A 23713-nucleotide genomic window follows, 5' to 3' on the forward strand; every position below is an offset into this window, starting at 1 on the left:
TTTCACGGGCAAAATGTTACGTCTTGCGGCTCGTAGTCGGCGCTGCGATCGCATTTCCGTTGTCGGTGTTGCTGTACGCAGGCAGCTGAGAGGAACGCCGACAGATCACCGCAGGCTCGTCGCTTCCCCTCTTTACGTGCGGTGTCGTGCACGCGTTGTGACAGCGTGGCCAAGTGAACGAGTGGTTCCGCAACACAGCGGTGCAGCTGTGTGTGCCTTTGTGATCTGTGGATGGTTCGTGTGAGCTCTCGAAATCTCTGGCCGCCCATGGCGACTTGGCGTCGCTCATCCGTGCCGCCGGGTTCAGCGGGTTTGTTGCCAGGCAGGGCCGTGGCAAGTCCCCTCGACGATGGGTCGAGGCGCCGGTCACCGATCTTCTGGTGAAGTGCACAGCCTCTTCTCGGGTCGAGCTGGAGCAGCGTGCGGCGACGGCTGGGGCGACCTGTGGCCTTCGTGTTCCAGCGCGCTGTGTGCTAACAGCCACCCGCGGTGTCGGAGTCCGCTGGCTAAGAAAAGCGTGGCGGCCGCGGAGCCCGTCGGGACTTGAGGTTCGAGTCGGCCTGCTTACGTGTTTTGATCTCTTTTCATTACTCCTCCGAGCGAAGCCAAGTTCGCGATGCGATATGCTTGCTACGCTGGACGCCAGTTTTGGGTAGTAGTGAAAGTGTGCTTTCAGGCAGTCTGCGGAGTCGAACAGTTGGAAGGCAGTTCTGTCTCAAAAGGGCCTACAAGTGCGCCCAGTAACCTTGCATTTCTTACAGCTCATCTTAGTCGTTAACATTACGCCTGCTTCTGCAGCCAGTTAAGTTCTGTGCTCTGTACGATCACGGCGATGGAACTGGAATGCATTCATTCTTGTACCGCCGTTTTTTATTTTTTTATTTTATTAGAAGACGTTTGTCCCTTTCCACAGAGCTTGTCTTGGTGTTTCTTGCGGTTGAGCCTCATAAGGAAGGCTAAATTTGACTTGCTGTTGCCATATTGAAGACAGAAGAACAGTAAAGAGTTTTATTGCAAATTTGCTGAAAAAGCCCTGGTTTGACATTTAAACAGCGTGTTTGGCATGCTCTTAAAACTGAAAAAAAGATCCTAATGAAACACACCTGATCAACAGACTTGAAAGACTGATTAATACAAGTAACAGAGCTCTGATTCAAACATGTGCTTTCATGTTCAAATGCTTTCTCTTAATCAAAAAGGTTACAAGCTGTGGAGTTGATTTCACTCTAAACAAAGGAATGGTAAGATGGAAGTGCTAATACGTTGGTATTATAAGTTGACTTTCAATTAATAGTGCTGGTAACACTGCTACCATAGCACTTAGCTCCCAAATCACCATTGAGCCTAACTGTGGGTGTCTTGTCCATCTTTGATCAAAGATCTAAACTATTAATGTCGGTTTTGGATAGACACAGCACGAACGGACAAAGGACCGAGAGCCAGGAAATGCAGAGACAAGCGCTGTTTCCTCATTCTCAGCCCTTTGTCCATTTGCGCTGTTTCTACCCAAAATGAATAAATACCAACTAGCCCAACTCTCCATTCTTGATGTTAAAATCACCATGCTGTTCTGCCTCTGAAGGGAGATACTCTTGACTGACCCAGCTTTAATCTACATATTCATAGCAAGCTCTTTGAAAACATGTGTGCTGTTTTCTCTCCTCAGGTGTAAGACTGCAGCTTGCTGGTCAAAGGGGGCTCAAGATGGCTGTCCATGCTGTGGCGCCATCTGGCGCCGGTGGGGCCAAGCGCAAGGAGATCTATAAGTATGAAGCCCCCTGGACAGTGTACAGCATGAACTGGAGTGTGCGGCCGGACCGGCGCTTCCGCCTTGCCCTCGGAAGCTTTATCGAGGAGTACAACAACAAGGTGCTCCACTTTACTCCAATCCCCTTCCATCTCCTCCTGTTCTCTCCTTCCTACTTCGCCTCTTTATTTATTGCTCCTCTTTCATTTCATGCTACCTTTTCTCAATGGGGTTAGGACAGGGACGGAGTTGATGCAAAATATCTGAGCCATGGGCTACCCAATAGGCAACGAAAATTCAGATCAATTCAGAATGTGATAACAGCCAGTGCTCGATGTCGTGGTGCTGCCAAAGATAGCGGGGTCGATTTGCCGAAGGACACCGGAACAGATGACGATAGTGGGGATGGATGGACTGGTCGGGCTGGGTTGATCAGACATAATGGTTGATGTCGACTGTGACATCATGACAATGGGGCAATGCTATTGGCTGAAAGGACTGCTTGTGAGAGGCTTTACTGCTTCAGCCTCGAGTGTCATCGGAGTGTACCATGTTTCACCTGCCGCTGCTTTGAACTAATTTTCTCAAGCATGAATTTTTATTGCGACAGCAGTTAAGGGCACTTTTCCCAGTCCTGTGGTGTTGGCGGCGTATCTTGAAGGAGTTCTTTTTGAGTTCTCATGAAGGAGGCTCTTCATTAGGTTGAACTGCCAAGAAGTTTTTTTGCTTTGCCCGTTAGACACTGCCGCAGTGGGTAGTGAACATGCCATTGATCTTGTTCGTGTGTAGTAACACTGCCGTGCATTTTCTTGCCTTGCCCATTCTACACCACAGGTGCAGCTGGTGTCCTTGGACGAGGACACATCTGAGTTTCTCGCCAAGAGCACGTTCGATCACCCCTACCCGACGACAAAGATCATGTGGATACCCGACACCAAGGTCAGTTGGGGCCCAGTTTAGCTCCGTTTTCAACATTCGAGGCCTTTTCCAAAGTAAGTGAGCATTAATGGCCCAAAAGTATGCCCAAGGCGAATGGAAAGTTTTTAAGGGGCTTGCCGTGCAGTCAAAAGCCGGCAGTTGGTCTATTGCGTGAATCCACCTTTATCCACCACCGCCATGTTTCTAACCTGGAACGTGGCATGAGAAGCAACACCTTTTGCGTGGTGCTGTATACTTTGCACAATCTCGTAATGTATTCCGTACTGTTGTTTGTTGTGTGTACTCAAGTCAGCACTCAAGTGAAGCTTACAATTGGACAACATGCAGAGCTGAGCTTAATCTGTCACACCTATGGCACCATGCATCATTTGGGAGAGAGGCATGACAAAACCTGGAAGTTCGAGTTCGCACATTAGGGACTTGCGGTTGCTAATGGGTTCCGAGCGTCAGGGAGCAGACTTTCGTTAGTTTGCACATTGCTGTTTACTTTCATAACCTCCCTGAGACTTGGTGTGGAAATTGTGTTGCCACTTTTTCACAGATGCCCAAGGTACGATAATTAGGGTTCCAAAGCATTGAAATATCATTTGCCATGTTTCACACGTTTGGCTGTGTGTTTGAAGATGACCTCTACAGAGAAAATTTTGACGTTTGCAAAGCATACCGTATAGTTAAAGCCCCCTTTTTGCTCAAATGTGTGCATATGTTTGTTGTTTGCCTTGTTACGAGTGCTTATGAGTTCCTAAAGGTACTTTACTGCTGCTTGAATTGTATGTTATTCCACTGCCTATTTTAACGCTTGCCCCAAAGTGGTCTTACCATTGCTTTCAACTTTTTGTGAGCTGCCAACTTTTTGGGAGCAATACAGTTTTGACCTTACTCGCTAGATAGCAGCACAGGTTCTAAATGTAGCTGAGAAAAAGCTTTACAGCGCTAAATAGCCTCCTCTGGCTACCGCACCTGCGATTCTGTTATTCAGTATATTGAGCCAATTTTCCATTACCCGGTCTCTGGTGGATAAGAGATGACCGGCACTCGTGCATCATGCAGCGTGTGTTTCTGTTCCTTAGAGCAACACAGTTCTGTTAGATTTTCTCCCAAGTTAAACTTGCTCGTAGGTAGGTTGTTTGCTGAGAACTTCAAAGGAAGAAGAAATCTGAGAAGGAAAAAAAAGAGCCCATAGAAATGCACGGGGAATGATGCAGACTGTCATCATCTCATACACTGATTGGCAGAAATGGTGCTTATCTGTGAAGAGGGCGCTCAGTACTCCTGTGAAGCGCAAAAGTTAAGTGCACTTAAGTGTAGGGAGCGCGCTTCTGCACCCTTGAGTGACACTTTAGCTGCGTGATGCTGAATGGGAAAACAGAGCGCCAGTTGTAGTAACAAAAATGGTGGTAGACAACCAACGAGGTGTTTGAAACTTCTGGAAATTGATTGTTTGAACAGGTTTTTTATGTTAATGAGGTGTTGCAAGCCAAAACAAGCTGAGTTCCTAGCCTACCTAAAATTCTGGCAGCAAGCAACATGGCAGTATGCAGGGGAGCTGCGTCTAATCTTGTTTCTTTGCTGCGTTGTATCGCTTGTGGTATGACAAAAAAAATTGTTTAAGACCAGTGTTACAGCTAGTAAAATTAAATTCATAATCTGAATTCAATTTTTAAAATATCATTTTTGTGGGCTTCTTTTCGTCCATTAGATTTTGCACCTTGAAATATCTGCTGGCTAGGCCTTGCACTCAGCACAAACTCTGTTCCGTTAATGCACTCCGACCAGTGTGCATTCTTCTGCGAGCGACACCACTTATGTCATGTCACTTTGCCAGAGCACTTACAAGGAGTGACACTCCTTATAAATTAACTTAACTGCTGCACTTTACAGAGGTACATAAGATTGCCTCTACGTGTTCAGCAGGGTTTGCATGAGCTTGCTATTATGATCTGGACAGAATAAGAGCATTGAAGTGGTTGACACCGCTAGGCAAGGCTGTTGATTTGGCATTATGAGATTCTCTTTTCTACATTGTTTTAGAGTGCAGCTCTGAGGTGCCCGTTGCTGCGTTCCGCTTAGAAGTCATCGGTGTAGTCGGCATAACATGCCACCTAACAGGTGCCGTGTGACAGGTGCTGTGTGTCATGCACCTGTTAGCAGTGGCAGGTGGTATGTGAAGAGCTGTGCTCAAATTTCGCATTTTTGACTATTGTAATCGTCTGTCGACTTTTTCTCCAAAAAAAGCTCTGCTTCTCCTCTTCACATTGCTTCGCTTCCTGACATGACAAAAATTACAATTCAGAGACAAGCACCATATGGAATGCATTTTCATTGCAGCAGCATTCACTGTGAATGCCACAGAGATTGTTTTCAGTCTTTTGTCATTAATTCGTTGCACCTTCTTTCTTTCCTTTTGTTTCTTTTGAGACTCTTTCCAACACCATGAACCGGCCATTATGTGAGCTCCTTAGGTACTCTATGAACAAGTGCCCTCCCAATTAATACTGTAATGGCCCAAAAGTAGTGAAGCCACAATTGTAACACTAGGGTCATGTTCTGGTGCGGAATAGGAAAAGAAAAATTGCTCAATTCTTCAGTGATGTTGATTTGGTCACAATGCGAGGATCGTCCTTTGACTTCCTTCGTGAGTAAAATTACTGCGTCATGCTCAAGCAGATACAACAGATTGTTTTAGCTAGGGTACCTCGACATTCAGCTTCACTGTTTGCAGGGATGGCAGGAGCACAGTTCATATCATAGGCTGACTGTTCTGGTGCTGCAATATTGTTCTTAAAGGCTGCATTTTTAGCTGTTTGGACCTAGAGATCATTCAGTAAGAAAGCAAGGCACATGAGTTTTATTTCAAGTAGAAATTTAAAGCCTTTGTGTCCAAGCCAGAGGTCTGAAACTTGCCTTAAGGAACAAAATGACATTTACCAACTGAACAGTGGCAATCAGCACCCCATAAATAAATGCACTAGCATGGGGGCACCAAAGTTTTAACCATTGTAGGGGTTGGCCGGTCATGCATGACCGAGCTGCTGCTTTCTCTTTTATCTTGCTTTCCAGTACTTCTTTCACAAATTCACTCCCCCCTCTCCCTGCCCACACTCTTGGCCAAGCAAACTAGACACCGATGCCATTTTGTTTTTAATTCATGATGTAAACCCACCGTTGTGTAACGAAACTTGCGAAGGCTGTGGAAGGACTGACAGAGAGGCGCAGGATGATACCATCAAAAAGGCAATCTTGGGAGCCTGTCTCTTCTTCCTCCTCTGTCAGGGGGTGTTCCCTGACCTGCTGGCGACGAGCGGGGACTACCTGCGCGTGTGGCGGGCAGGTGAGGAGACCCGGCTCGAGTGCCTGCTCAACAACAACAAAAACTCTGACTTCTGCGCACCTCTCACCTCCTTCGACTGGAATGAGGTGGACCCCAACCTGCTGGGCACCTCCAGCATCGACACCACCTGCACCATCTGGGGGCTCGAGGTGGGTGCTGTCTCTCATTGCCAGGCTGCTGAGTTTGCGAGAGATGGGGGCCTGTGTACACAGTGGTTGGATGTTACAGAGCCAACTGCTGTCTCTACAAAGCCCAGTGCCCAGTTGAACAAAGTTCCTCCCAGTTGCCTTGTACCTTGCTTGATTGAGATTCAGAAATAGTCACTCATGCCCAAGAAATGCAACCCTAAAGGTATCGTCGAGCGCTAGCAAAATACAGAAAGTGACTAACACACAGGACGAAGCACTTAGTCCTGTGTGTTTCGTCCTGTGTGTTCATCCCTTTCCGTATTTTGCTAGCGATCACCAATACCTTCAAGGATGTACAGTCGCCGACCGATTTTTCGAACTCAAAAAAAAAAAATCACTTAATTTGGAGGAAATCGGCTTAAAAATGTCGCTGATTTTACCTTGCGGAAAATTTCTCTTGCTGGCGACGATTTGCGCCTGTATTTGTGCCAAAGTTATACTTTCACTGTACATGCTAGACAGCAAGGTCATGGCGTTTAGTTGAATACTTCCCACGCATCATTGACGGACCCAGTGGCACCATGTTGTCCACAACCCGAGTGTGCACCACACCGCTCGTCAAACACACGCAAAGACAAGGAACTTTACATTCAAGTGGAACCGCCGGACGCAATCACAAAACGGCGAACGGATGTAACTTCATGAAGACTGAGCGCCAGTCTGTCGACGCGGTTGGATTAACCCAAGTGACGAAACGGCGAATGGTGAACTTATGAGACCCGCCACGGTGGCTCAGTTGTTAGGGCGCTCAGCTACTGATTCAGAGCACCCGGGTTCGACCCCGACCGCGGCAGCCGTGTTTCGATGGAGACGAAACGAAAAGGCTCCCATGTGCTGTGCTATGCCAGTGCACGTTAAAGATCCCAACATGGTCAAAATTATTCCGGAGCCCTCCACTACGGCACCTTTTTCTTCCTTTCTTCTCTCATTCCCTCCTTTATCCCTTCTCTTAATGCACGGTTCAGATGTCCGCCCAGATGTGAGACCAATACTGTGCAATTTCCTTTCCCCAACAACCAATTTTTAATTTTCAACGTGTCAGACAAGCGATAACTGCCGGTGACAACGTTGGCGACAAAAACAAGTTGACGGCGATGACAATCCGACTGCCACCTCGAAATCTCAAAGATCGCAGGGGCCTCTACTGGCAAAAATGAGGTACAGAAAGTTTGTCAAGCCAATCCAACTGCAGAGTAAATCCACCTCAATCCAAGATGGCACCTTTCGCGTCGGCGAAAAGCCGGTTAAATGGCAGATCTTGGCCCCCAGGCGGCTGAAGTTAGTCCGAAAAGTCGAACTTTCGGACTTTTGAAGTCCGAAATATCCGTCACGAATATGTATATGCTTCTATGGGTGACTTACGGTGCCTCATTGAGGTCTGAAATATCCTAAAAGTCTGAATTATTGGAGTCCGAATTACCCGTCAGCTACTGTATTTCCAACTAGCCCCAGTATAGCTCTTTTGAAGAAATGCAAAGGTGGAACAGTTTCCACCGAAAATCTTGTGAAGGAGTTGTCATGTCTGCATGAATCAAGTCAGTGATGCAAAGTCACAGACAAAACAGGTTGCATTGTTTATGCTTCAAACGTGCTGCTAGGCGGCAGGTGCAGGCAGGCTCTGAACAGAACGTTTTGGCCAGAAAGCTCGCACTGTTCTCGAGCTGTGGTCACGAGCTTTGTGCACGGCTTTAGTGCTTCTTTGCAATCATATCATTGCGGCTGATGATGGTGCCAATTTAGTTTCAGCTGCAAATATTGAAACATATTGTGCCTTTAGTACCAGTCTGTGTATGTTGTCTAAGCATTACTATAGAGTAGTGATGCCTATGCTTAGCCTTTTCAACTTGGTGCAACGTGAGACTGGCATGATAGAGAGGCAGGTCAAGTGCTTTCAACATTTATTTACATCGAGAAGAAACCTTTATTTTTTTTTTGCTCATTGATTTTTTCCTCCTCCTGCTCGTCTATTACGTTGTTTGGCCAAGTGCGGCCTTTTCATATTTGTGTGAGCAAAAGGAGAGAGAGACTAAAATGAAAAAGATTCAAGGCATGTTTGTTTTCTTGTCGTCGCATGAATCGCACTGTGTGGCAGGTTGCAGCCATACCAGCATTCCAACTTGTCTGTTTTGCTGCAGCTCTTTCACTATGTTGTGCACTTGTGTTGTTAGGTGACAGCAAAAGCTGACCTCCATAAGTAGCGATAAATTAAGTAGTTTTCATGGCATGGGCATCCAAATATCGAATTTTAGGTTGTGAAGCTCGTATCAATGAGAAAGCATGCTTGCACATCTAATTTGAATTGTTGTGTGTACAAATGCTGTCATTTTAGTTAAAAATGAAATTATCTGTGACAAAAAAGATGGCTATGAGAAGCAGATTTGTAGCACAGCAACTGTTCTACTTTTGGTTTACTGTTTTACACATCATATAAACGCGTGTAAGGGCCGCACTTTTTTTTCCACGTTCGAGAGCCAATTTTCGCGGTATAAGCGATGTGCGACAAAAAAAATGTTTTAAGTAAAAACTTGCCAATCAGGGAATGAGCAGCATTTCTTCTATGTTTGGTCGTCACTTGCGGAGTCTTCCGACTCCAAGCTGGTGCTGTGCTATAGTGCATCCTCATCCCACAAGCAGTCGGACAGCATGTCCGTTGTCAACGCGTAGCCGTGGTTTCGCACTCCAACCATATAGCAGACCAGCTCATCTTCCAGTTTGGGAAACTTCCACGACTTGCCTCGGAAAGCGCGCTTTTCGCAGCTTGTGTTCCTCAGTGCATCCTTTTGGTTGCACCGTCGTAGGACGTACTTTTCGGCCGTGTCAAATTTCCTGCCGTCCGCATGCTTGCCATGTTTGAGAGCAAACTCCAAGCTTGCCCATCCTGCTAAAATTGCAACGCTCGGCAGCAGCACACGAAAGCCACAGCTACGGTGAACTAAAACACTACTACAACTCCCGTGCCTTTGACAGCCACAAAAAGCTGGAGCTGGTCATACTAATGCCGATATGAATGTAGCGGGAGCTCACGGCGGAAAAAGAAGGCGATTTATGATGACCTGTGGCCTCGGGTGTCATCCGTGGGCAGCACCTGGAAGGTCTTGTGCTCATGCTTGGCTTTCGTGATCAGGCACACCATCGCTCGTAGCTGGCGCGTGCATTTCGACACCTATTCCCACATGGGTGGTGGAAAGTTTGGGGGCGGCCCTTCCAGAACTATTTTTTTTTGTTAATATTGCCTTTGTGAAAACAGGGTTCGGTCCATACACGGGTGGGTCCCTTACAGGTGTTTCTATAGTAATGTGTTCAGTGGAAAAAAAAAAAGATAGTCTAACATTGCAATAACACCAACTTCAATTTGTCCTCAGTGTTCATTGAAGTGGTTTCAATGTTATGGGTGTAAAGTTGTTCTGTATTGCACTTATTATCTGCTCCTGGTGGGTGGAACAGTGTGACCAGACGAGAGACAAGAAGAGAAAGACACAGACAAGCGCTAACTCACAACTAATGCTTTTATTGAGAAGAACATACGTTTTATACCCAAAAAACACGTGACATTTCAGTAACATAGCAATGTATGTTCTTCTCAATAAAAACAGTTGTGCGAGTCAGCGCTTGTGTGTGTGTCTTTCTCTTCTGGTCTCTGGTCTGTTCGCGCTGTTCCACCCACCATGAACTGTTACCAAGTCGCCCAACTTTCCATCCTTCTTCAGTGTTATTGTCTGCTGCAACTTACCATTGCATGCTCCCCTGCCTAGACGGGCCAGGTGGTGGGGCGTGCCATGGCGGGGGGAGGTGCCGTGTCCGGCCACGTCAAGACGCAGCTCATTGCGCATGACAAGGAAGTGTATGACATCGCGTTCTCGCGGGCGGGTGGCGGCCGGGACATGTTTGCCAGCGTCGGGGCGGATGGCTCGGTCCGCATGTTTGACCTGCGCCACCTGGAGCACTCGACCATAATCTATGAGGACCCCCAGCACCAACCCCTGCTGCGCCTCGCCTGGAACAAGCAGGACCCAAACTACCTGGCCACCTTCGCCATGGATGCCTGTGAGGTGGGCACACTTGGCTCTCTCTTTCTCTGAATGATGACTTGCTTTTAGAAGAAGTAAACGTACGCTTTACTGTCCGTTGGTTCATGTAATACACAGTAGACTCCTATTAAGACAAACTCGGTTACGACGAATTCTCGAATAAAGTGGACAGTGTGAGACCATTTGGTTCGTTTCTGATAGGATTCAATGTATAAAAATTCATCCAACTGCTTCGCGTGTGATTTGGTTAAGACAAAATAATTTCGCAGCGATCGCAAACCCCGGTGGCACCACAATGTGGTGCTCACAGATCATTTGTGTGGCGCTCTCGAGCACAGGAAAAATATATGAAACACTTCTATGCAAAAAAGTACACCCTGTCAAGATAGCTTCCGAGCAGCTTCGCGTTGTTGTGCGGAGAAACTTCCTTGCAAGGAAGCTTTCTTGTCATTGTGGAAAGGACAGGCCACCTTCACTTTGGCATGCGCACAGCGCAAAGATGCCAAATCTCGGCATTGTGTGCGCGTCATGCGCCAGGCGTTGCCATCGGTGGACTAAAAAGCACTTAGGTGCGGGGTAGACCCACTCGTTGGCAGTTGGCAGCCGAATTTTTAACTGGCACTGTGTCGCAATACGCATTATCGCGGCGCAGAGATGCCAGATATCAGCACCGCATGGGCACTGCCTGCAGCTGATAGAAAAGGCGCTGCATGCTCCTGCTCATAGAGTTGATAGCAACTACACTGTGGAAGGAGCGAGATAACAGAGAGATGCACAGCTACCCAGCTGGGTACCTTCAGAGCACTTGGAACCTCCGAAATCAAGTCAAGAACAGAAAGAAATGGCTGGCAATTTGACATTGCTCAGCAAGAAATATGCGAAAGCACGGCTTTTTGCAGGTGGGCACCGTTGTCATGTACCTCAAAGTGTGATTGAGGTGTCCACTGACCAAGGAAACCAAGTACACTTGCTACTGAGAGGCTTCACACAGACGCACACTGCACTAAAATATAGCACTCACTGCAAAAAATACTGATTGAATTGACTGAATAAGTTGTGCTTCTTCTGCATAAGTTCTTGGCGAAATTTTGTTTTCCAAATTCGCTACAACAAGGTTCGACTACATGTGTCCGCCCTATGACAGTGTATGTGTTTTGCCAGCCTTACTTGCCTTGCTGACCACCATGCGGTCCCATTTAATGCCTAAATTTCCTAGGATGCGCATCTTTGGGCAGCTTGGGATAGGCGTATGCACTTGTAAATTTCTGGTAGGTGCTTCTGTTGCCCTACAGTGGGCCTGATGGATTGTGATGGGGGTGGCATACCTTGCCTAGGTGATAATCCTGGACGTGCGAGTACCGTGCACACCCGTCGCCCGGCTCAACAACCACAGGGCCTGTGTCAACGGCATTGCCTGGGCACCCCACTCGTCCTGCCACATCTGCACGGCCGGTGAGTTAAGCGCTCCACTGATCTCTCAAAGTACAATAGGCTGCATAGTGATAACGTTTAGGAAGGGTTTGCGGAGTAAAATGTCCATACAAATATTTGCTGCTTGCAGCTAATATTTGCGCACATATTCTACGACGCAGTGCTGATTGCTGAGGGCATCACAGCATAGTCATGCCTATGACCCCAAACTTTCTGTGGCAGAAAATTTTGAGATCCAAACATAGAATCGGCCATATTCCGCAGAAACATTGCAGGCAGAAAATAAATGTATGTTTATTTTCGAAACATGACTTACATACTCCAAACATGCCTTCAGTAATATCAAAGGTGGCTGTTGAATTCAGTGTCAGGTAGTGCTTCGTGTTCTCCTCACTTGAAGAATCGCCCTTGTTTGACACAGTGCCCCCGCAGTGACTGAATGATATTCGTTAAAACAGATGCTTGGGCGAGTTGGTAACTCATTATAACCAGAACAGCACGCACACACACACGAGCGCTGCTTTTTTTACCGAGACGGTGTTCACTGGGGCCTTGCAACGCAGTAGCGCATCAACTCCTTCAGACACGCACCCATCTGATTCTGCCGCCGGTGCCAACCTGGACACCTGCCTCACCAGGCTCAGAAGTTCTGCGGGCGACCTTTTGGGTTCCGTGGCGTACTTCGGCCCCTGGGAGAGAACACGACGCACTTCCGTAGGCAGCGACACGTTCCCTGCGGTGTGGATGACATTCTCTGTCGTGTGCTTCTCTGATAATGCCCCGGTGCAGAGTCCCACACCTGGTGCAGTTACCATACCCACGAGCAGAATGCAGCTCTTCAAAAGTTCGGCACCCCCCTTCCATTCGCTTTGGTTCCAGGGCAGTCTGATACCACAACCAGAGAAAGTCCCCAGAACAGATGCTGGGCAGAACTCCCAACTAAAGCATTTTTTTTTCCACTCAGTAATATTAATGTGAAAGCATTTCTTGCCTCATGAGTGCCATGGATAAGATGTGTCACGCTTTCAGCAATCCATAATCCACAATCCTATCCACAGTCCATAATGAACAAAAATAAGAAAAGAAAATTATGGTCTAGGTGGGAATCAAACCTGGGGTTGCAGTGTTCGAGACGGGAACTATTCCACTGCGCCATGACGGTTGGACATTTGCAGCTGAATAGAGGCGCATCTAGTGATTGCAGAGTTGTCTTAGAAGCCTACATGAGTAATTATGATCATGTAAATTATAGATGTCACAATTAACCGAGTACAAAAGTACGTTTCTGGTAAATTTACCTCTTGCTTGGAGTGTCGTAGCACCATCATGCGGCACCCACTGAAAACCCCCCCTTCACAGTGTACAATGCTGGCCCTGCAGATGGCGCCATAATGCAAGCACAAATGCTTTTGCATTACCGCGCATAAGTCCAAAGTGCCTCCTTGAAACTTTGCTTTTCAAATGCGCCAGTATCGCCACTATTCCCAACATGAACACATCATCAACAGAGCCTACGTGCTTTACGCGCTTGCTTGCTTGAAGGGACAGTGATGGAGACATGTCAAGTGGGTCAGAACTTTAGGACCAACTTTCAGGCTTCAAGAGAAATTGGATGAATGCTGTATTTCAGCAAATATGACCCATTTTTTTCCCTCAAATCCCGAGGTCCAGGAACCATGTCACATTTTGTTTGGAGCCAGAGCAAGAATATGGCATAAATTTTTTTCATTTCTCCAGGCTATCGCTCCTGGCACTTGGAACAAGGAATTTTGTACACAGTGCATTAGGCCTTTTCTTCAGGATGACGGCCGCAGGGAGGAGACATCCAATGCTGGAAGTTGGCTTGTGTGTCGTTTGTAGCTCTTCTCTTCCAAGAATACAGGCCAGGGTTTTGCTGACACCTTTTACATATGGAAGGCGTATGCTGGCGTGTGCTTAGACTAGGGGTGGAATTGTTATCGTCACGAGTTTTTTTGTTTTGGATGATGCATTGAATAAAGAAATTGGGGTATGAAAAATGATAGCTACCCTAATTAGCATCTGAAACAGATGGGCCTCTAGCAAATGTCTTCCTTTAAACTCCACCTTTCTTTTAACCACTTTATTTTGAGGCTAATCATACTGTAATCGCTTGTATCAGAGTGTTTAAGGGGAGACATGGGTCTTAGATCAGTAAAAAATGGTCAAGAAATCATTTGAGCAAAACTCATTTTCGAAACGTTTGACCTTTCGAGCACCTATTCTCAAATTATTAATGCTAAATTCATTTGAGAACTGTGATAAAATATGCTTTCAATATACCACGGCAGCCACGAAATGCCCGTAAGAAGGCGAAATTTCTTCGAACTTCCCTCGCGCACCACAGACGCCGCAGCCGACCGATCACCGCCATCTTGGGCTTGGTTTGAAGCTGTTTTTTTTTTTTTTTGCACAATTCGAGATATCTCAAAATGGCGTCGATCAAGCAAAACGACGGCCCTGGCCGGTTTTCCGAAGGTCGTTTCCGGGTCACTGATTAAGCGCACCGTTCTGCGCCTGCCATTGGCTGGCGTGACCAGCGCGTCATTTTTTTTTCTCTTTTGCGTTCACCAGCGTGGCTGCTGCTTCGTGCGCGTCTGCTTGTGCACTTGTTTTCTCTCAACGCACCATGTTACTGCTCTGTGTCGGGAGTTTTTCCATGCGATCAAGATGACGGGAGACAGTCGACTTAAACCGTGCATTCAGCGAGCTTTTGGAAGCCATAAGAAACGGGCGTGGAACAAAAAGCCGAAGGCGTCGGCCACAAGTGCGCCGTAGGGACCTTCGTTAGAGCTGGTGCCGGACTTGCTGGATCTGCCGGGAACGTCAACCGTGCTGCTCGCTGACGACATTGCGGGACCGAGTTCAAGCACTAATTGCATCCCGGATCACGGTACAGTTCGCTTTGAAGCCACGTACTACTTTGCAGCGGAGCAGGCGCAGCTTGTTGAGCGATCGGCGCACACGAAGTCCGCTCTGTCGGTAATCCCAGCGACCGAGTGCAAGTTTGAACTTCTTGGCGTCAGCGCGGAATGCCAGACTGGTGATGCTGGTACTGAGTTCGTGTTTGTGGACATGAAAGTATTAAACAACTTTTTTGCGCAAGCGAAGTGCAGAACCTGCGTCGCAGGAAGTCTGACTTTGAGCAAGGCAACAGACAAGGAGTATGGCTTAGCTGTGAAACTCCTGCTCGTCTGCGGCAGCTGCAACTTCGAGAAAAAGCAATTTTATTCCCCACGAGTAAGTGGAACTGCCAACATAACTCCCTTCTATGTCGGCATGAAGGCCATGAAGGGAATACAGACGATAGGCAAAGGCGTGACTGCCTTGCAGACTTTTGTGCCTGTATGAACCTGTCACACCGAGGTCTGCACCACAAGACCTTTCAGGGACACCTAAAAACTTTTGTAAAAGCCTGCGAGAGCACAGCTACCGCAAGCGAAGCTGCCAGTGTGGCAGTCATCAAGGATCTCTATAGAGACTTCTTGAATCCAGTTGGGAATATTGACATTATTTTTGATGGTTTGTCAATGACCCGAGGTCATAGCTCTCACATCAGTGTGGGCTGCATTGTTGAGCTGTACATGTGATCGACCACATTGTTTACTTGAACTTTTGTCTCGGATGTGCCTTGGGACCACAGCCACAAGGTGAAGGCTACAGTGTCTGGCTCGCCACCCACGAGTGCCAGCGAAACATCGATTGTAACTCTGGCCGCATGGAAGTGGAGGCTGCGCTGACCATGTTTCAGAGGTCTCTGGCCAAGCATGGTCTGCGCTACATGATCGTCCTCTCTGATGGAGACAGCCGGACTTTTCATGCTTTGTCAAAAGCAAAAGTGTACGGATTCATAAAGATTGACAAGAAGGATTGCATCAACCACGTTCATAAGCAAATGGGGACTGCTCTGTGGAACCTGGTTGATAGAAAGAAAGCTCAAAGTGAATCTCTTCGTGGAAGAGGCAAGCTGACACAGGAAAAGATCAAGAAGATCACCAACTACTACGGCTATGCCCCGAGGAGCAACAGTAATGACGTCCCAGGCATGAAGAATGACTTCTACAAATGATGTCCCGAACCACTCCAAGTGCCCTGAGGGTGCTGACTCTTGGTGCAAGTTCAACAGAGCCTTGGCCAATGGTGAACTTCCACCTCCACACAAGAGTGCCCTCCCGGCTTGTGTTGGGGCTGCTCTGGAGCCAGTGTTTGCAAGGCTCAGCGATGAGAACCTGTTGGCACGGTGCAGTGAAGGAAAGACTCAGAATGCGAGTGAGAGCGTACACTCATTTGGACGCAAGCTTCAAAGAATGGGAACACTTCTTTGGAAAGTGCGAAGCAGGCTGCTGCTGAGGCTGTTGCCCTCTACAACCAAGGAAGGAGGGCATCTAATGAATTCATCACTGCAAGTCTGGGCTATGCTGTTGGTGGCTGCCTTGTTTGCCGAAGCCTAGAAAAAGACGCCCTGCATTTGCGGAAGGCAAATGGAGCTAAGCTAAAGAGCACTAATACGAAAGAGAGACTGACAAGGCGGCACAAAACGGGAGCAACTGAAGATTACAGTCCTGGACAGCTATGAAGACGTTCTCCAGCGGCATAGGGCAGCGTGCTGCCTAACATTCAGGCAGTTCTTCTCAAAGACAGAGTAGGAGACTTGTCGAGCATCGCACCCAATGGTCCTTTTCAGGACCACCCAACTGCTTGCCATGGTGGGGGCTCGGATCTCTTTGGCTCCAGACTGCTAGGTCTCTCAAAAAAGTTTTCAGGATTCAAAATATTGCCTTCAGAGCTCAACACCCTAGCCCTGAACTCCATTGTCTCTAAAAAAAAAATCTACCGATAACTCCACGAGAAATCATTTTTTTTATAACTTCATCACGTTTACATCTTAGACATTTTTTTACTAATGTTTCCTTGGATGGAATAAGACACTTTTTGTTTTGCTTTGTAGGGAAACAGATAGAGAACATCTAAATAAAATCCGTTGTTGAAGAAACGTCCCAAAATTTTGTGTAGTCAGCATCAAAGCTCGAAATGCGATTTTCTCAGCTTCATGTTTTTTGCCAATGTAACTAGCCTTACGGAACTTTTCATTGTTTTTTTAGTGAAATTTTAATAAATTTTAAACTGTTGAATTCAGAAAGAATTGAGCTGTGGAGTTATGCTATATATATGTGGCTAAGTTGAACATATCAAATTTTGTGAACAATAATACCAGCTAATTATATTCCATAATTGTGATGCATCAACATAATTGAACATTTTTATATGATGATGTACCTTAATAACAATATAAATAGCATAGCTCCGCATGGCAGGTCTTTGGCTACGGCTACTTTTTAATCGGAACAAAAAATGTTGTGGGAAAGTGTCCTAATAACCCATAAGAAAATACCTAATTAGGTTTCAGTTATTTTTCTCTAAGTTGAGAACTAATTTAGATAAGCTGGAACTAATTAATTTTTTTAAAACAGGAGGAAGAAATACATATGCCTACTTAATTTCATTATGATATCTCTAATAAAAAAAATTTTCGTGTTAAGACCAGTGTCTCCCCTTAATTCCTGAGCCAGTTTATTAATAATACAATTTGGGCATTTCTTGAGAAGCACTGCACCTGAGTTCTTTTTTTTTTTGCAAGTTAGACACAAAAGAAGTGCGGCTAAGGCACTTAGGATTCCTCAGTGCTTTTCTGTAGCGGTTGGTTTTCCCCAAGGTTTCACACCTCTCATTTCCCGTAACAAACACCCAAAACGATGCCCGTGTCTTCGTGGTTGCCTGCTGCAGCGGACGACCACCAGGCCCTGATCTGGGACATCCAGCAAATGCCACGGGCCATCGAGGACCCCATCCTGGCGTACACGGCCGAGGGGGAGATCAACCAGATCCAGTGGGCCTCCACACAGCCCGACTGGATCGCCATCTGCTACAACAGCTGTCTCGAGATCCTACGTGTCTGACGCTAAATATGTGCGTGTGTGCGCGCAACCGTGATTCACGGATAAATCCAACTGACTGACTGCCTCGTGCATCATGACCTCTGGTTTGACTGATCAGTTCAAAGAGGTGCAGAAGTTTCATAACTGGGATTAGGACCTTGTGTTGTGGTGTCAGCGTCTCTGGAATTTGGCCGAGTCCGGTCCGACCAGCCACTACTCACCAGAAGTTTGAGTTTGGTGGTAGCATTGGTGGTGTATTATTTTAAGTTTAATGCCTCGACAGAATAACAACACTCTGGTGGCTCCGAACAGCGGCACAAACAAGACTGTGGGCCTGAAAGTTGATGGCTGGCTGTGTGCTGTTATGTCTTATTCAATATCAAGAAGAGCCGGAGGGAAGGGACAGAGAGTTGCTGACATTCAAGTGATTGATCTGCGTTACGGCATACAGAGAAGACGGTGTTTCATTGTTTCTTCAACAGCTGGATGTCTAACTTCTGTCCCCTTCTCCCACTTTTAAAGGGCATAACCATAGCGTAGCTTTCGGATATGCAAGGACAACTGTGAACACCTGTTTGTGCAGGATTTTCTTGTGCCACCTGTGGTGCCATGAGCTTTTTATTATGGTTGTCATGCTGTATGAACTTTGATGTTTCATTACCACTATTGTGTTGCATGATTGGCAAGGCCAGTGAGAAGTGCTGCACATGCATCGATGTGTGTGTGTGTGGTGGGGTTATGTCTCTCGGTATGCGCAGCTCTTCGCTTGCAACAAGAGACAATGTGTGGCTGTGTTTCCTTTATTTTTAGCTCTTTAGCTTCTGACACATTAGTAACCTGCTGTGGTACATCCCGGCATGCCGTATCATGACATGTATGCATCACATTAAATGATGGGCTTATAGCTGAGAGGATGATGATTGCAAAAAGAGGACATGCTTGTGCATTAAATTAATTTCTTATTAGGGGCACGTCCCAGATGGATCACGGCAATTTTTGATTGCAGCGTGAGTACTGTGTGTGTAATCGTTGAGGGATAGCAGCGGAGAAACAACTGCGAATTTCTTAACAGTGTTCTGTTGTTTTTTTTGTGTGAAGAATGTACATAATGACCCCACATTCGGTTCATCTAGCTCAGACATCTCTGCTCTCCATGGTCTGCACTGTTATTTTACAGTTTGCAGCTTGCTGGTTCAGGCAGTTCTGTAGTTTTGCATTGTATATTCAGTTCTGGTTTTCTTGCTGGTAGGTGTGAAAAGCTATAGCGACATCAGCCTTGATTATCATATGTGTGGAAAAGTTTAACGCCGGTGAACCCACAGAAAAATTTTAACTTGAAAACCATGCGACTGTCGATTTTATTTACACTTCATGTTTTTGTTGGTCGTTGCTTCTGTAGTGTTGAGCATTGACCTGCGTATGTGCCCTGTGTCATTGAATTTAAACATGGTACCATTCATCAGCAAGTGTGCTGCTTTTGGCACTTTTGCTTGCACTGTGCTGCAAAATATTCATCTCTAGAACTGTTGCTTTTCAGTGTTCTGCATATACCTTGGATAGGTGCTGCAGGGTTGAAAAAGGTAATTCACTTTTCAGCTGTTACACTGAATCATTTCGATGGAAACTGCTTTCTTTGACGCTTTCATCATCTGTGAACTGTGAAAGACTGTCGGCTTATTGCTTCCTGATGGATGTGCTTCGTGCTTAATGCCTACAAGTCCAGCAAATCTAGACTCACGCAGTCAGCTCGGTGAATTTATGTATGCTGTGAGGCAAATGTTTGACAGTGCTTGCATAATCTCATGTGGTTCTTCACAGTGGAAAAGAAGTGTTTCACTGTAGTGTGCCACCACAAAGGTTCAACTCAAAATGAAGCGAACAAAGGTTGAGGAGGGTCGTAGACTGAAGCTTCTCAACCCTCGTTCACTTTGTTTGGCATCATTAAGAATCCTATATCCAGTGGTGCTCCAGCTGCTTCATTTGTGCCATTCTGATACATTTACATTTTGACACGAAGAAAAGTAGGTGTCTCAGCATCACTGGTGTTGCCATGAGCAAAAAGTGGGGGTGAGCAAAAAAAAGGGAAGGGATTTTCTTTCCCTTATGGGTGGTACAGGTGCCCAGCCAGAATTGTGAGACAGGTGTTATTTCCTTTTCTTAAAACTAATTTTAATTTCATTTTCCTTCCCTTATGCCCAGTTCAGGTGTCCACCGAGATATGTGAGACAGGCGTCCTTTCCTTAAAGGGACTATGCAATGAATAAAAAGTCACTCGTAAATGTTTTCAATGCTTAGAAATGACGCTAAGAAGCATTCACACCAAGTATGAGTCTTCGGAACTGAGCCGGCAATTTATTATGAATTTTTAAAAACCATTTTTTTTTCAAATTCACGGGCCGATTGGTGTACTCGTAGTGACCAATTTTGAAACTAAAATTGTGAAAAAAGACGTCACTGTACCCATGACGTTGCCAGGCCACCACATGCTCTCATTCGCTGGAGCCACGGCAGCCATGACGTCAAGGGCACACTTCCGGTAGCCGTGAAAATCGTCTGCTCGTGCCGCCGCGCGACCCTTTCGGGCAAGTGCGAGCCAGGGCATTGCCTTCGCGCATATGGTTTCAATTTTCCTCTGCCGCCTCCTTCTGCCGGGAGTTCCGGAGCCACTCGCAGTGGCTCACCGAGCCGCTACTGTCGTCGCTGGCGTTCAGCCGGAATGGCGTGAACGCATAGGGCTCGATGCCCATCGCAGCCGTAAGAGCGAGCAGTCGCGCCTCGAGGTCCGGGTCCATTACTGCTAACTACCACAGACGACAAGCAAAGAAACCCACCGCGCGCCGCAATCACGCCGCCGACGCCGCTCCTGGGGTGCTAGGAGTGACAACCGGAAGTTGCAAAAGGAATGTCAGCGGATGACGCATTCATGGGCGGGGCCCAGTCCCAGAGCTGTTTTCTTTATTGTTGTCTGGTGCCCCCTTGTACGAGTTGAGGGGGGAGAGGAGGAGCGTAATTTTTAATCGTCTATATATTCGGTGTTATTGATGCTAGCTTAAAAATTCTTGCATTGGGGTGACGAGTGATAAAATGCCTATCTCTCGTCTGCTTTGCGTAATCTCAATTAATTTATTGCATAGTCCCTTTAAGTTGTCCAAAGACCGCGCGTGGCGATGGGGTTCGTGCACTCCTTGGCAACACTGCAACACGCTGCCGTGTCTCACTCTTAAAGAGGAAGCTTAAGCATCCTCCAAATTTTTGCTGCTCCAATCTGCTCCAAAAGTGGCAAATTGATCAATATTGCGCCTTAGCTGTGCCCAAAAGAAGATGCGGTCACGAGAAAACGACTATTTTTGGAACCATTTAGGCTTTCAGTTGGCAACTTACTAAAACGTTTCCGCAGTTGGCAATCCAGGATGGGCTGACTTGTGGCAGAATTTGGCAGCCAGTTCATTCGCCACACGGAGGAAGGAGAGGTGATTAACTCATATTTTCTGAAGCCGACTCCCTCCTGCACCCTTCCTTACTTGGCCACCATCTCAACGTCCTTGCGCATGCGCAGCAGGCATTGCAGCAGACGACGCCGCTGCGCCCAGCGTTACTATTGGCTGTGCCTTCGGCCAAAGACTTCCAGTTGTCCTTGTGAAAGCGCATGACTCCTGGCACATTTTTTGGCGCGCAGCTCGGATAGCGAGGGCCTCTCCAAAGTTTTCCTTCCTTCATGTTCGCGTATCATGTCGGTTGCATGTCATTCAGTCATAAAGCGGGTTGAAGAAGTCATATCTTTTGGGTCAAAGAACAAAAGCTTGGAGCAGGGCCAACGAGGTCAAGCTTTGTTAGAACAAGGGAATTTCAGCCTTGCTGATTCACTTTGCGAGCTTGATGAATTTGTAGAAAATTCAAAGAAGCGTTCAGCTAGTACCAACGTGAAAAAAGAATGGTTCGAGTGAACGCGTCCATTGGACATGTAGTCAAGCATGCTTGGCTGAATTTGCGTGCAAGTCAATGCCAGCATTAATAAAATGTTTTATCGCTGTTTTTTTTTTATGAGCACTTTTCTTCCTAGCTGCGCATGGCTCAACCTGATCTCGTTAGTAACCAACCTTTCTGGCTGATTCCTTTATTCTGTTCATGCTGCTGCTGGGTTGCTCCAGAATTATCGTTCGTATGCAAAGGTGCTCCAAAATGAATATTTTTCTGCTCCAAAATTGCTCCAGAACTTGAAATGGCTGGACCACCACTGCATATCCTTATCCTCTTTCCGCCATGCAACCCGCCACGGTGGGCTCAGTGGTTATGGCATTTGGCTGCTGACCCGAAAGACGCGGGTTAGATCCCGGCCATGACGGCTGAATTTCAATTGAGGCGAAATTCTAGAGGCCCGTGTACTGTGCGATGTCAGTGCACATTAAAGAACCCCAGGTGGTTGAAATTTCTGGAGCCCTTCACTACGGCATCCTTCATAGCCTTAGTCACTTTGGGACGTTAAGCCCCCATAACCCTCTTTCCGCCATGCGACCACAAAACATTACAGTTGTGAAAAGAATTCTTGCTGCCACGCCATCGAGCTTGAAAACTATTGGTGTGAAAAGCTGCACATCATGGTGCACAATCCGTGGCATTCCTCATAGCATGCAGTTTTCCCGGCAGCTGCAGAAAAGCCAGAATAGAACTTCAGGCAAGAATTCTGCTGGAGGCATTTTTGGGTTTGAGCGTGGTGCTGCGGTACAATCAGCAATGGTGGCTAAATGCTGAAATTCAGCAACCTAGAAGCAAAAGCCAAGGCTTCAGATGGTTAACATGGTAGCATCGAGGATTGCTGCAGTGAACTATGATGGTGACTTTGGCAGGTGTCAAGACAGCATAGAGAAGAATGCACTGCTGTACAGGACTGGAAATTGATGTTGTGTGGTTTAGTGACTGCAATGTGTGTCCCAAAATGTGTTGCGAGTACTGGACGCTGGGTTTCAGTGGACATCGTTAGGTGGTCTCGGTGCACTATCCTTTGCTGTTGTGGCACTTTGGTCTCTGCTGCTTTGCGACTCCTTTTCATCACATTGCACATCACAAGGCATGCAGTATGGTTTATTTGTCTGTCAATCATTGTGAGCTTGGTCATGACGGCCAGCGTGAGCGAACACTGATGTTGGCCTGCTGTGGTGATTTGTGTCTTCGAGTCTGTGCAGAGGCGTACCTCATTTGCAAACGGTGTGTTCTGATGGATCATCAGTGCTTGGTCTCTGCGAGACAACCTGGAACATAATCAGTGGGCAGCACCTGCTTTTGTGTCCCTGTTAATTTTTATTTTTATTTTGATGACACCATTTTTGGGAAGATGCTGTGTGAACCGTTACGCACTTGGTCATTGAAATGCATTCATGATGTAGAAATAAACAGCCTGTATGGTGAGGAACACTAGATTCTCACAAGTCACTGCTTCAATTGTTTTAGAGACACCTGTTAAGCACCGATTCCTGGGTTTCGCGTCGGTGTAACAGTAGTAGTAGCAGTAGTAGTTAGTGTCATGGAAACCAATCAGAGTGTGGTTACTATGGAAGGAGGTAGCTTTTATGAGAGTAGAGAAGTATGTAACCAGAGGGCAGTTACCATTGGAACTACCCGGATGGTGGTCACCATGGTAGGAGGAGGATATCACGAGAACGGCGGAATCTGCAGCGGGCATGGTTACCGTGGAACGAGAGGGTATGCCGTGAGCATAGCAATGTGTAGTCCGAGAGGGATAACTTTATAATAACCCAGGAGGGATAACTTTATAAACATGTGCATCACAACACGATGAATCGTTTGGCAATTCGGAACCCCCTGCGACAAATGGTTCAGCCGTAATGGCCATCTGAAGGTCCTCGGAATGCATGGATTGGGGGCGGAAAGTTCGTCAATGCGAACCCCATTCATATTTTGGGCTTCATTTCGATTAGTAATTTTATCCTCAGGAACATGTCAAGTCAGTTGACATCACTTCGAACATTCTGCGTCAAACGGGTGACCCCCAAATTTTGTGCAAATGGTGGTACAAGGGAGGGGTCCCACTTCGTTGGCCGCTGTACTGGCATATATATAACAGATCGGAAGTATAGTTA

At 46.7% G+C, this 23713-nt stretch overlaps 1 protein-coding gene across 1 annotated transcript; it reads left to right on the plus strand.

Moving 5' to 3' along the window:
* The first annotated feature begins 61 nt into the window (after positions 1–61).
* wap (DDB1 and CUL4 associated factor wap) lies at positions 62–23032 on the plus strand. Its single transcript, XM_077642736.1, has 7 exons — positions 62–548; positions 1667–1869; positions 2582–2686; positions 5960–6166; positions 9958–10254; positions 11568–11685; positions 17467–23032. The coding sequence occupies exons 2-7, from the start codon at positions 1705–1707 to the stop codon at positions 17637–17639; spliced, it is 1065 nt and encodes a 354-aa protein (XP_077498862.1). The 5' UTR covers positions 62–548; positions 1667–1704; the 3' UTR covers positions 17640–23032.
* Positions 23033–23713: the final 681 nt, after the last annotated feature.

The sequence above is a fragment of the Amblyomma americanum genome, chromosome 11, assembly GCF_052857255.1.
Source record: "Amblyomma americanum isolate KBUSLIRL-KWMA chromosome 11, ASM5285725v1, whole genome shotgun sequence".
Classification (NCBI taxonomy): domain Eukaryota; kingdom Metazoa; phylum Arthropoda; class Arachnida; order Ixodida; family Ixodidae; genus Amblyomma; species Amblyomma americanum.

Excerpts from the sequence above, each read along its gene's own strand:
- wap (XM_077642736.1), top strand. The coding sequence starts at position 1,705 with ATGGCTGTCCATGCTGTGGCGCCATCTGGCGCCGGTGGGGCCAAGCGC. Across the intron at positions 1,870-2,581 it reads TCGAGGAGTACAACAACAAG|GTGCAGCTGGTGTCCTTGGA; the intron begins GTGCTCCACTTT and ends TCTACACCACAG. Across the intron at positions 2,687-5,959 it reads TGTGGATACCCGACACCAAG|GGGGTGTTCCCTGACCTGCT; the intron begins GTCAGTTGGGGC and ends CTCCTCTGTCAG.